The sequence below is a fragment of the Mustela nigripes genome, chromosome 7 (genome assembly GCF_022355385.1).
Source record: "Mustela nigripes isolate SB6536 chromosome 7, MUSNIG.SB6536, whole genome shotgun sequence".
NCBI classification, from domain to species: Eukaryota; Metazoa; Chordata; class Mammalia; order Carnivora; family Mustelidae; genus Mustela; species Mustela nigripes.
Window position 1 is genome coordinate 131,168,010 of NC_081563.1, and position 13,149 is coordinate 131,181,158.

Sequence of the window (13,149 nt, forward strand, 5' to 3'; positions counted from 1 at the left end):
TCCAACTCCTAGCCACTTCCTTCAACGTTCAAGTTTCCAACAAAGGAATGGAGACCTACCCGTATGGATTCTCAGATGGCGGTCCAAGTCTTTCATGCCGTGGACAGTTTTGAAGTGGCAACCTAGAAGAAAAAAACCCAGGTTTTCTCAAAATAGAGCCTCAAAAAGGAAGCGCCCATAAACCTGATCAGACGCCACAAGATGCTTAGGATGCATTTGCGCATGTGCGGTGAGTGTGCGGGGGGCGGGGCCAGGACTCCGCAGGTGAGCGGGGCAGAGCTCACCCGCCAGTGCCCACTGGGGAGGGGTCTGCCCGTCCAAGTTCATGTTTCACCTGGATAGCAACAGTTGAAGGTCCTTTCTCCGAGCGTCACCGTTTGTTCCTTGGACTCTGAGGGAAGTGCCAAGGCAGGGGCTTTCTGGGCATCACTGCTGTCCGTGGAGGGACACGTTGGTTTGGGAACATTATCTTCTAATTCTGAAGCTGAAATGGACACAAAAAGAAGGGTTAATTTCTCAGATACAACCACCATGGTAAGTCTTACAGTAGAAGCAGGACTGTTTTCCCTCCATCACCTCTAAAAAAAACAAACAAAAACAAAAACAAAAAAAAACTAAAACCAAAAAAACCCCCAAATTCATTAAAAATAGAAAGCCACGTATGCTCTGGCCTTAAGTCCTTTCTTGAACTACCAACTTCCAGAAAATACAGGGAACCAGGGACATGGAAACAGAACAGACCCAGCTGGCAAGACCCAGGCTGCAAAACTTTGCAACAGTGGCTTCTGAGGTGATCTAGCAAAAGCTTAGTTTGTAAAAGATCTTCCAATCCATCAGTGGCTGCTATTTTTATAAAATAGAACACAAATTACAAATGAAATAAGACAAAACAAACACATGCCATTAGAGAGGACAGAAGGCTGGTCCTGCAAGGTTAAGCTATTTTTCAAAGCTTACTCGATTTCTGAATTTGTTTGGTCTCCATTCAGTAGGTCACAGACCACACTTCAAGCACCATTGGTCTCCTGGACAAAATGCCACTGTTTCAGCAAGTCACTTAAAAGATGGAGGGGGAGGGACACCTGAGTGGCTCAATGGGTTAAGCCACTGCCTTTGGCTTAGGTCATGATCCTAGGGTCCTGGGATCGAGTCCCACATCGGGCTCCTAGCTCAGTGGGGAGCCTATTTCTCTCTCTGCCTCCCCCTGCCACTCTGCCTGCTTCTGGGTGCTGACAAATAAATCTTAAAAAAAAAAAAAGGATGTTGGGGGGGTGGGGTTTGAAAACCAGACTCAAACACTTGAGAAGATGACTCGCAGTATCTAGAGGTCACTTGGATCCTGATTTAAACATATTGTAAGAGCCACTGAAGACCACAACAAGCATGAACACTAAAGTGGGTTTTTTTTTTTTTTTTTTTTTTTTTTGGGTGTGAGGATGAAGCTTCGAATAATCCAGGGCAGGGGAAGAGCTGGACAGAAGAAACAAGCCTGCCTACGTGTGATTAATTGTTGAAGCCCAGCCCCAGGTACACGGGAGTTCATGGCATCATATTCTGTTACTATGGTAGAATCAGGGGACATTTGACGTTTTTGTGGGCCAAAATGGTCAGTTTCATGTGGTTCAATCTAATGTGGAGGTTTAAAAATTACTGTAATAAAAAAGCGTTCCTGAAAGATTACAAAGTGATTTCTCTCCAAACAGATTTAAATCCAAGGAATAAAAAGGTGTTGTTGATGTCTAAAGTCTTAAAAAAAAAGATACTGACTAGTATATAAATTATAAATTAGAGGCCAAAGGCTGGGATGGTTTTCGCTCCAGGTAGGGAAGGTGGATTCTGTTTACAGGGAGAGGTTTTGTCCAGGTAAACCTCTTACTACGAGAAGCTAGTGAACACACTGGCGTGTGTTCACACAGGCCTTGCTTAGCTACTTATTAACTGAAACGTAACCTTTCTGAGCCTCAGTTTACGTGGCAGAGCAGGGTTAGAATGATGTAAATTTTCAGTACGTCAGCTTGTGCCTTGTAAACACGATGTAGGAATATAGGATTGCAGAGTTCCCGTCTAAATAGTGGTGGTACTCAAAGCCCCTTAACAGGGTTTGAACAAGTGACCTAACCCTGGGGCTCTCAACAAAGGGCCATTTTGCCCCCATGGGGCATTTGGGAATGCTTGGGGACATTTTTGATGGTCCTATGTGCACACACATAAGTGACCGTAGCATCTAGAGGGTAAAGGCCAGGGATGTTGCTAAACATCCTACAATGTCCAGGAGAGCCCCTATACCTGTATCCGAGTCACTTGGATTGTGGATTTTAGGTGCAGCTTTCCCGTGCTCACCCTCGGATAACTTGGGGTGGGGGGTGGTTAAGGGTAGATCCCAGGAACCTGCACTTTTGAGGCCCCATGATTCCATCATCTACTCTAAACCCTTGCAATTTGAAGGGTGGTCCCTAGAGCTCTAACATCAGCATAACATGGAAACTTGTTAGAAATGCAGAACTTCAGGTCCCAGTCAACAGCATCAGTCTGCACTGGAACAAGATCCCCAGGTGATTCCTAGGCCAATGCCAAGGCAATGCTTCAACACGTGCATTGGGATTACCTGGCGGGCTGGTGAAGGCGCAGGTGGCTTGGGCTCCACCTTTAGAGTTCCCGATCCAGTGGATCTGGAGTAGAGCTGGTATTTTTCGTTTTTAACAAGTTCCCACGGATGCTGATCTGGAAACCACACTTTTGAAACCTTCGGCTCTGAGAAGGGAAACTGGCTCAGAGATGAAGGTTGCAGGGCTAGAAGTTTTGAACGTTTTGTTTATTGATGTGTGTACATGAGCCACTGGGTTCTGCAAGGGAGGGAAATGCACTGTGCCATAAAAAACTTGCAACCAGGCAGAAGAGACTGATGGGTTAAAGTGATTAAAAAAAAAAAAAAAAAAACTACCCAGGGGCTCCTGGCACCGTTGGTTAAGCGTCTGCCTTCAGCTCATGATCTCAGGATCCTGGGATCTAGCTCCATGTCCTTGGGCTTCCTGCACAGCAGAGAGCCTGCTTCTCCTTCTCCCTCTGCTTGTGCTCTTGCTATCAAAAACAAGATTGTTTTAGGGTGCCTGGGTGGCTCAGTTGGTTAGGTGACTGCCTTTGGCTCAGGTCGTGATCCTGAAATCCTGGGGTCAAGTCCGGGATTAGGGCCCCAGCTCCACGGGGAGTCTGCTTCTCCCTCTGACTTTCTCCCCTCTCATACTCTAATAAATAAAATCTTAAAAAAAAATTGTTTTAAAAGATTTTATTTGACAGAGGCAGGCGGGGGTGGGGGGGGGGGAGAGCAGGCTCCCTGCTGAGCAGAGAGCCTGACATGGGGCTTGATTCCAGGACCCTGGGATCATGACCTGAGCCCAAGGCAGAGGCCTAATCCACTGAACCACCCAGGCGCCCTCAAAAATAAAATCCTAAAGACAATCCAGTGCTAGAAAGGGTCACCCAGGTTGAACATGGAGGGCCGTGAAGGGCCTCCCCAGGAGAGGACCTCCCGCGTCTCCCAAGGAGACTTCCTTACTTCTAAACACCCAGGAAACCAAGCCAGACTGGAGGCCCACTCTTCCCTGAAAACAGGGCAGCTGGGGCAGAGACCCTTCTAGTCTGAAAGAGGGGGTGGGCCACATACAGAACCCAGTATAGTACAGTGGGCATTTTAACCCTATGAACAACCACTGTACCTTTTATAAGGTTACCTCACTTTTTTTTTTTTTTTTTTAATACAGACAGATCATGACTGAAGTCTACCAGTTGACCTGCTCCATTTTATTTCTTCCAAAACCTGAGTTGCAAAGCCATCTGCAAGTTAACAGTGGCCCACTCCTGCTAACCTTGGGGCTGGAGGGGAAGCCTAGACAAACTCAAAAGGAGGTGGGCCTTTGATCAGCGGGACAGACCTAAAATGCAGGAGGAAAACCCACATCAGATGGTGGGTTGCTTTTTCTCTCCAGGGATGGCTGGTGCTTAATTCTGATTGTGTCCTGCTCCCACAGGGGGCACCCCAGTACCTCACAATGGAGAACACCCTAAGCCTTCTAAACCTGGAGGCGTCCTCACAGCCATGTAGACAAGAACAAAAGGAGCCCAGGGCACTGAGTAACAGCCAGGGGTCATTCAGGCTATTGTCTTTTATAATCGCGTCCCCCCATGATTCAACACCCCCAATTACACTCTCAAGTTCCTCTTCTGCAGAGAATCAGCAGGGACCCTGCCCCCCCTCCCATTTCAACATGTGTCCATTATAGTCCTTGGGGACAAAGGCAGGTCTGGTCTTTTGGTTAATGGTAGTTCCATCCAGCCCAATTTTGGTTTTAGGTACTCTTACTTCTAAAGTAGTTTCATTATACCTCTCCCCTCCACTACCTCCTTGGGTGTGTGGTCATCAAAGCCCAGCGACCTGCACTGCTGGAGATCGGAGGCTTACTGGCAGAGACCCGAGATCCCCCAGGTCCCTTTCTGGGCCGAGGGCAGGCAGGGGAGAGGGAGGAAAAAGTTCACCCAGAACTAGGAGGTTATCACTTAACCGCGGACGTGGGGGAGAGGAAGGGAGAGGAGACCGAGTGGGAACTGAGGTTATCTTTATCTGAAGGCAAGATAATCAGAAGGGAAGCGCCTTAGAGATGCAGATCCCCCCCCCCCACCTCGCCCCAGAAATTCCAACGTGGGCGGTGCCCAGGGTAGACTGAGGAATTTAGCGAGTTCACGAAGCTGCGTACCTGCAGGCTGTTCAGAAACCGAGGCTCGGCTGACCACAGGGTGAGAAATACTGCCCTCAGGGTTTAGGGTAATCCGGGGCCCCTGGGCGTCACCCGGACCACCTCCACCAGCCCCCTGACGGCCAGGTCAGCCCGCCAAGTCCGACCGTGGCACACTCCTCCCTCTCTAGCCTCATTTAAAGTTAAAGGGAAGTCCTCACCTGGAGCCCTTAGCCCCCCCTCCCCCAGGCTGCAGCCTCGCTGACGTCCCCGGCCTCGGCACTTGCTGTTCCCTCTGCGTGGAATGTTCTCCACCATCACCGGCCCCCCTGCCCCACCCCACCCCCCGGCATCTCCAAGCCTTTCCTCCAGAACCTTCGGGTTTTTTACTCAGTGATACCCACCTCCGCGAGGCCCTCCCTGGACGATGCATTCGAAGTGCCCCCTCCCCCCTTGCCGCATCTTTCCCTTCCCAGCTTGGTGAGGTTTTGCTTCCATCGCTCACCCCTCACGCACCTTACGCCTCCCCCTTCGATCTCGAGGGCCGTTTTTCTCGACCCCACTCAGCCATAAACTCGAGAAGAACCCGATTCTGTCTGCTTGCTCACCGCTGTTGCCCTCTCCCCAGCACCTAGCTCCAGCGCCCGGCGGAAACTCGGACGTTCTCCCCCCGCCCGGACGCGGGTCTCCGAACGCCCACCTTCCAGGCGCGCCGCCCCAGGCCAGCACCGAGGAGGTCGGGGACCCGGGCGCCGGCGCGCCGCGCCGCGAAAAGGGCCCTCCGAAGGGGTCTCGGAGCACCCTCCCAGCGTGTCTGGGTGAAAAACCACGATGTACCAGCGTTTGCGGGGAGCGGCACAGTTTATCCCAAAAGGCAGAATTTACAAGGAGGTGTAACTTACAAAGGCGCTGGGCGAGGGCGCCGAGGTCCCAGCCCCAGCGCTCGAGGTGGAGGCTTCCCCCGCCCTTCCACGCCCGGAGCCCCGCACCCGCGCGGGTCCCCCCCGAGCGTCCGAGAAACTGCCGGCAGCGGCCAGGCGGGGCGTCCCCGGCGCTACTCACCCGGGACCCCCGCCACCCCGGGGCCAGCCTCTGCGAACTCGCGGCGCGCGGGCTGCGGCTCCTTGGAGTTGAGGTGCTGAGGCTTGGCCTGCTTGCGCCGCGACATGGCGAGAAGAGCGCGGCCCCCGGCGAGTCGCTGCGAGTGGCCTGCCTCCCACAACCGCTTCCCGGAGTTCGGAAATTACCCCCCCGCTCCCCCGGCTGGAGCGCGCATGTCCTGGCAATTCTGCTCCTCAGCCGAGCGGGGCGATTTATCAAGAACCCTGACGGCTGATTGGCCCGGAGCCAAGACCTCGGGGGTCCGGGGGAAGAGTGGTCCGCGCCCCTGCAGCCCACAGCACCTGAGAGCTCGTTAGGAATGCAGACTCTCGGGCTCCACCCCAGACCCGCTGAATCAGAATCTGCATTTTAACAAGCTCCCCAGGTGATTCGCATACACATTAAAGTTTGAGAAACCGTGTCTGCATTTTAACGAGATCCCCAGGTGATTCGTTTGCCCATTAAAATTGCAGAAGCACAGCTCGCCTCCAACTTTCATGTGCGCTCGATTCACTGGGGATCTCGTTAAAATGCAGATTCTGACTCAGTGGGTCTGGGGTGGGGCCTGAGCTTCGGTATTTCTAACGAGCTCCCAGGCGAGGCCACTGCCGCGGCTGCGGCACAGGCCGTGTTTTTAGATTCTGACTTAATTAGTCTGGGCCGAAACCTGGGCATTGGGGTGGTTGTTTTTTTTTTTTAAAGCTCCCCAGGTTATTCTGATGTGCAGCCAAGGTTGAGAAGCACGGCCTCCACCATCTTCGTATTTAAAATTTAAATGAGGCCAGAGAGTCTCCAACCGCAGATGAACCGCTTTGCTGAGGAGCCCATTAAAAACGCAGATTCCGAAAGTTTTGGCTTCACGCGGCAGAGCCCAGTAATCTGTATTTCTATAAGACGCCCCCAAACCGCACCCCATCCCTCGCGCGCGTGACTCGGGCGCTCCGGGTCTCGGACCACACGCACGGGAGGCCTCGCCGCCCACAGGGGCGTGGGCCCGCCCAGCAGGTGACTGAGGCGTGGTCCTGGGGGGGAGGTGGTTGAGCTAATCGGCGTTCATGCTCAGACTGGCTGGTACCTTGATGAGACCCGAGGGGGACCCTCCTTGCTCCAGGTGAGCGACATCCAACAGGGAGCAAGGAAGCCACCTACATCCCTCAGGTGTTTACTTTCTACAAACTGGGGAGTTGCTTAAGGCGGGGCTATGCCCTAAGCTTATCCAAACCTGCGAATCACGTGGGGGCCCTTGCTAGAAAAGGCTCAGGTTCCGGTCTGAATCCTCGGGCGGCAGAGGCCTCAGTCCGTGTACCTAACAGCGCCCTTGCTGACCTTTGACCCGTGGCTTGGGCGGCCCCTTGGGGTTCAACAGCCGCTCTAACTTGCCTTTTGCGGGGCTACCGTTAGCATATGCTAGGGCAAGGCCTGCGAGAAGACAATTTTTACATTTTTCCAAAACCTCAGCTATTTTTCTCCAACTTCCATTTCACATGGTGAATGGATTTTAGGGATGGCTGTGTAATGCCTGGTGATGTCACTTAAGGTTAAGTTATTTAATTATATATTTATGTATTTTACTGACTTTTTAGAAAAGTACTCCCTACCCCACAACGTGGGGCTTGAACTCAGTCCAGGGAGATCAAGAGCCGCAGGCTCTACCCACTGAGCCAGCTAAGTGGCCCTGGGTTAAATTTTAGAGCCCCCCCTTTCTTGTTGTTTTTATTTTTTAAATTTTTTTAAGATTTTATTTATTTATTTGACAGAGAAATCACAAGTAGGCAGAGAGGCAGGCAGAGAAAGAGAGGGAAGCAGGCTCCCTGCTGAGCAGAGAGCCCGATGTGGGGCTTGATTCCAGGACTCTGGGATCATGACCTGAACCAAAAGCAGAGGCTTAACCCACTGAGCCACCCAGGAACCCCTCTTGTTGTTTTTAAAGAAACTTTTAAACTTTTCTTTGGGATGTGCGTGTAAGGTACACATATACAGAAAGCCACTTGAAAACATAGGTCTGTGCTTATGTTTATCCTGTCTTGTGGAAAGTCTCACGAGGATACTGGATAAGCTGGAACAGTGGGTGCCTCTGGGGAAGTGAACCCAGCCAGAAGGATGGGAGATATCGGATATCCCTTTATACCGCCCGAGGTGCGTACGTGTGGCTATATACTTAATAGTTTTATAGTGTTTTGCCAGCTCCGGTGCACACAGTTGGATTAACCCTTGGTACATGACACCTGGTCATTACCAATCCGTTGCTGGCTATGTTTGTTTGGCTGCTTGTTTGCTCCCCGTTTTCTTAGGATCTAATAAATACCGGGGAACCCACCTCCCAAAGCCAGGAGCATACACCTAACCTACGTCTCTCTCCTACAGCTATCAGCCTAAAAACCCCACATACTTCACTTCTTTGCTTCAACTTTTCAGCAAGCCCTTTTGCATCTACATGTAATCTTCAAAAACACAATTTTAGGAGCACCTGGGTGGCTCAGTCAGTTAAGCATCTGCCTTAGGCTCCGGTCATGATCCCAGGATTCTGGGATGGAGCCCCTCATGGTCCCTGATCTGCAGGGAACCCGCTTCTCTTCGTCTGCTGTTCCCCCTGCTTGTACGCTCTGTCTCAAATAAATAAATAAAATCTTTTAAAAAAAACCCCAAAAGACAAAACACATTTTTAATTTTTAAAGAGCTTTAAAAGGGTATGTAATTTTCTAGGAATCCCCCCTCATTTATTATATTGCTAAAATCATCCAAATTGCTGTCACTGTCGTTTGTCTGACTGATGTGTTATAGTCTATGGTGTGAAAATAGGAGTTTATTCATCTGTCCTCCTGTCGATGGGCGCCTGAATTGTATCCCGGTCGTTCTGAATCGTGTGGATATGATCTATGATCCTCCTAGAAAGTGTCAGAGGTTAAGTGAATGTACACATTTTTGGATTGTAGGGAACTGTTTAAGAGATTACACCAAAGTGGTAGCACCTATTTACATTCCCACCAGCAAAGTAAGAAATACTGTGCGGCCACATCCTTTCCTATACTCGGTATTATCAGATGTCTTAATATACAGATGTCGAATTAATATACAATGACATTTCACTATGGTCTTGATTTGCATTTTCCCTGCATGTATGGCTTCAGCAAAAAACAAACCAAAAATTGCTTTTCACAAAAGTAAGGACATTGGGGTGCCTCAGTGGGTTAAGCCTCTGCTTTAGGCTCAGGTCGTGATCCCAGGGTCCTAGGATCAAGCCCCACATCGGGCTCTCTACTCAGCAGGGAGCCTGCTTCCCTTCCTCTCTCTCTGCCTGCCTCTCTGCATACTTGTGATCTCTTTCAAACAAATAAATAAAATCTTAAAAAAAAAATATATATATATAGGGGTGCCTGGCTGGTTCAGTCGGTAGAGAATGAGCCTCTAGGGGCTGTGAATTCAAGCCCCACACTGGGCATGAAGCTTAGTAAAAAAAAAAATATATATATATATATATATGTAATATGTAAAAGTTATTTTTATATATTACATGTAATATATTATATATATAAATTTTATATATTACATATAATATATAAAATACATAAAAATTATTTTATATATCATATATATGCGACTCATAGATTAGAGATCTAAGTGAAAGAAAGGTATCATTTACTGGCAATAAGTCACGATTTTCCTCCAATCCCATTCACCAATTACACAAGTTGACTGTTTTTTGAAATCCAGCTCGTAAATTTTCATCTTCCCTGATAATCAACCTGGGGCTTTTGCCAATTAAACTGAAGAGGAGGCATTACTAACATTGTTAACAGATGGATTTCAAATGCACTGTACTTGGACAGTGTTTAAACAGATCAGAAAATTCTGTTGCTAAGTTTAAACATGCAGAATGAGGTTTTTCCAGGTGCCTCCTTTTCATTGTCCTTCAGCAACAAAATCACAGAGCAAGGAAAACCATGGACAAACATGCTTTTCAAAATATTTTCACCACAGGATGTTTCTCTAGAAATAAGTTACTTTCTCATTCTTTCTATATCATCTTCATCCTGATTTTTTAAAAAGATTTTATTTATCCATTTGAGAGAAAGAGAGAGAGAGAGCACAAGCTTGAGATGCTAGAAGTTCAAAGGGAGAAGCAGACTCCCTGCAGAGCTGGGAGCCTGATGGGGAACTTGATCCTGGGACTCCGGGATCATGACCTGAGCCAAAGGCAGTCACTTTACCAACTGAGCCACCCAGGTACCCCTGATTTTTTTTTTTTTTAAATGCTTATTAGGTAGTCCCTTTCAAGAGAAGGTCAGATTTTTCAACGCTTGTCCCTTTTTATTTATTTATTTTTTATTTTTTAAAGATTTTATTTATTTATTTGACAGAGAGAGATCACAAGTAGGCAGAGAGGCAGGCAGAGAGAGAGAGAGGAGGAAGCAGGCTCCCTGCCAAGCAGAGAGCCTGATGCAGGACTCGATCCCAGGACCCTGAGATCATGACCTGAGCAGAAGGCAGCGGCTTAACCCACTGAGCCATCCAGGCGCCCCCGCTTGTCCCTTTTTAAAGGAAAAATGGAAACTCTCTGTAATTCTGATAACTCAAGTCTTTTGCCAAGAGATACACGGTGCACCTCTGAATTACACAGGATTCTCCTTATCCCTCTAGATCTCTTTATAAAGCATTTAGATTAAAGATTGATTAAAGATTGAGAGGCAGTAAATAACATATACTCTAGGGCCAGTGTGAGTTGGAATCCTGGCTTTGTGACTGTGTGGCCTTGGGAAAGCTGCTGTGTACTCCCGTTTTGTCATTAATAAAATGGCAATGCTAATATAGCTAGGACGGTTACAGGGATAAACAGATTTTCTCTATGCAAAGGACAAAAAGCAATGTCTAGTGCCAAGGCTGTACTCTCTGTCAACCAAGACTATTTATAATAACAGAGCACATGTATTAGTTTACTATAATAGTTACCATGTATACTAATAGCTCACCCTCATTCAGAATTGGTGGTTCTAATTAACTCGGCACAGATATTGTTGTCTATGGAAATAAACTGGAAGCAAACAAGTCCGTGTTGATTTCACCCAACCCTTCTGAGTTGCAGATTTTCTAGGCTTTCATGCCAGTTTCAGGATACCTGTATTATTTTTTTAGAGAGAGCATGAGTCCAGGGGTGGGGGGGAGGGGTTTGGAAGAGAAAGAATCTTGGGCAGGCTCTACAGTGCAGAGCCCGAAGTGGGGCTCGATCTCACAACCTTGAGATCATGACCCGGGCAGAAATCAAGAACTGGACGCTTAACCGATTGAGTCATCCAGGAGCACCAACATATGTATATTTAGTGAGAAATTCAAAGGGACTCATTGAATATTGCTCAAGTAATGGCTTTCTTTTGTAAGAGAAAAAGGCATTGCTCATCTGACCTCTGTCGTTTCTGCTGACTTTCTCCGCTATGGATATAGGAATGAATGAATGAATAAATGTTTATCCAGGTATAAATGACTCCCAGAGAGGGTGTAAAGACTACTTTCTCTGCCAGGAATTTATTTCTTCAACTGGTAGTTTTTTGAGTTCACACTATTGCCTGGCTCGGTACCAGGTGTGCAGTACAGATTGATAATGCGAGACAGACAAGACCCAGCCGGGCAGCCAGAGAACGAATGAAGGAATGAATGAGTGAGGGCATGAGCTCATTTCAGATAAGGATGGATCAATCAAGATGACATGGGGTGATGTGGACTGAGAGTGACCGGGCGGTACAGAGGAGGGTACCGAGTTTGGGTAGAAGTGACCTTTGAGCTAAAACCTGATGTCATAGGCAGCCATGGGAAGAGCCAGAGAGAGAGCATTTCTGGAGGAGGTAACGAGCTTTAAGAAGCTCAGCTCTGGGGGGCGCCTGGATGGCTCAGTGGGTTAAAGCCTCTGCCTTTAGCTCGGGTCATGATCCCAGGGTCCTGGGATCGAGCCCCACATCGGGCTCTCTGCTCAGCAGGGAGCTTGCTTCCTCCCCTCTCTGCCTGTTTCTCTGCCTGCTCATGGTCTCTGTCTGTCAAATGAATGAATAAAATCTTAAAAAAAAGAAAAAAAAAAAAGCTCAGCTCTGGGATGTTTGAGGCAAAGTAAGAAGCATCAGTGACCAGCTGGTTCCCAGAAAAAAAAAGGCTTGTAAAAAGTTGAAAAAATAAAAAAAGTCTGAGTTCACTTATGATGAAAGAAATGTAAGTTAAAATAAATTGAAATACCCTTTTTATCTTGTCTGAACAGGGAAGATGAAACACACCCATATTAGCGAAAAAGCACATAATACTATGCTCCGACTACTCCTCCCCATGCTGCACTTCTCACACTGACTGCTCGTGAGAATCACCTGGGGACCTTGTTAAATGCAGATTCTGACTCCAGCGTGTCTCAAAATTTAACATGAGCGTCTGATCACCTGGGGACCTTGTTAAGGCACGGATTGTGATTTCACTGCCTCTCAGACCTTCACGTGTGGAAGATTGACCTGGCAATGTTGTTAAAAGCAGATTCTGGGCAACCAACCCATGAAGAGGTATTCAGCCTTACTCACTATGAGGGAATGAATATTAAATAACCATAAATTCCTCTCTTTCGACTCTTATCAGATCAATAAAAATTAAGAATGCTGGTAACATCTACCGCTAGCAAGTGCGGGGGGAGTCTGGTCTCCTAATGCATTGCCAGTGGGAGCGTGAGTGTTTACAGCCACGGCAGAGGGCAGTCCGGCAATCCCCTCTTAAATGCGCCCTGCCAGTGATCTATCAATTCTGCTTTCCATCTGTGCTCTAGGGAAACATCTGCCCATGTGCATAAGGGAGCGCATCCAAGGATGTCTGTGGCGACAGCACTGTCATAGTAAACATAACAAAACAAAACCAAACACCATTGAGAAATAGGCTAACAGCCCAACAACAGGGGACTGGCCAGGTTAAACTGTGGTTTAGCCATACCATGGACTACCAGGCAGCAAACAAAAGCAATCATTCAGACTTATGTACACATGCACGGTTAGAGCTCCAGGTACACTGTACTGAAGAAAAGCCAAGTTCCACACGGTCAGAATTAGACACCTACTCAAATCCATATAGGCTTTCAATGGTGAAAGTGAAAATCCGGAAACTAAAAGGTGCTGGAAGGATACACACTGGCTGTGTGTTGAGCAAGATGGCGGCTGGGTAGTGGCTTGAGGGAGGAAGGACTGGAGAGCCTGGAAATGTCTGTGTAAGAAGATGTGATCCTTAGTGTTACCTCCTTTTTTAAAAAAAATGGAGTGAATTCCCACACTGCTTGACAGTTAATAAGTTAAATAGTTTATAAAGCAATAAT

At 48.0% G+C, this 13,149-nt stretch overlaps 1 protein-coding gene across 2 annotated transcripts in view; it reads right to left on the bottom strand.

Moving 5' to 3' along the window:
• Positions 1 to 13,149, bottom strand: part of ZFP64 (ZFP64 zinc finger protein) — an 87,710-nt gene that overhangs the window by 13,746 nt on the left and 60,815 nt on the right. The window contains exons 1-3 of one of the 2 annotated variants that reach the window (XM_059407252.1): positions 5,790 to 6,163; positions 335 to 484; positions 60 to 122 (exon numbers count right to left, since the gene is read on the bottom strand). In XM_059407252.1, the coding sequence (XP_059263235.1) occupies positions 60 to 122; positions 335 to 484; positions 5,790 to 5,895 (319 nt within the window). In that variant the 5' untranslated portion in view covers positions 5,896 to 6,163. Of the gene's footprint in view, positions 1 to 59; positions 123 to 334; positions 485 to 5,789; positions 6,164 to 13,149 lie in introns of those variants that run through there. The other variant, XM_059407251.1, reaches the window with a different exon arrangement.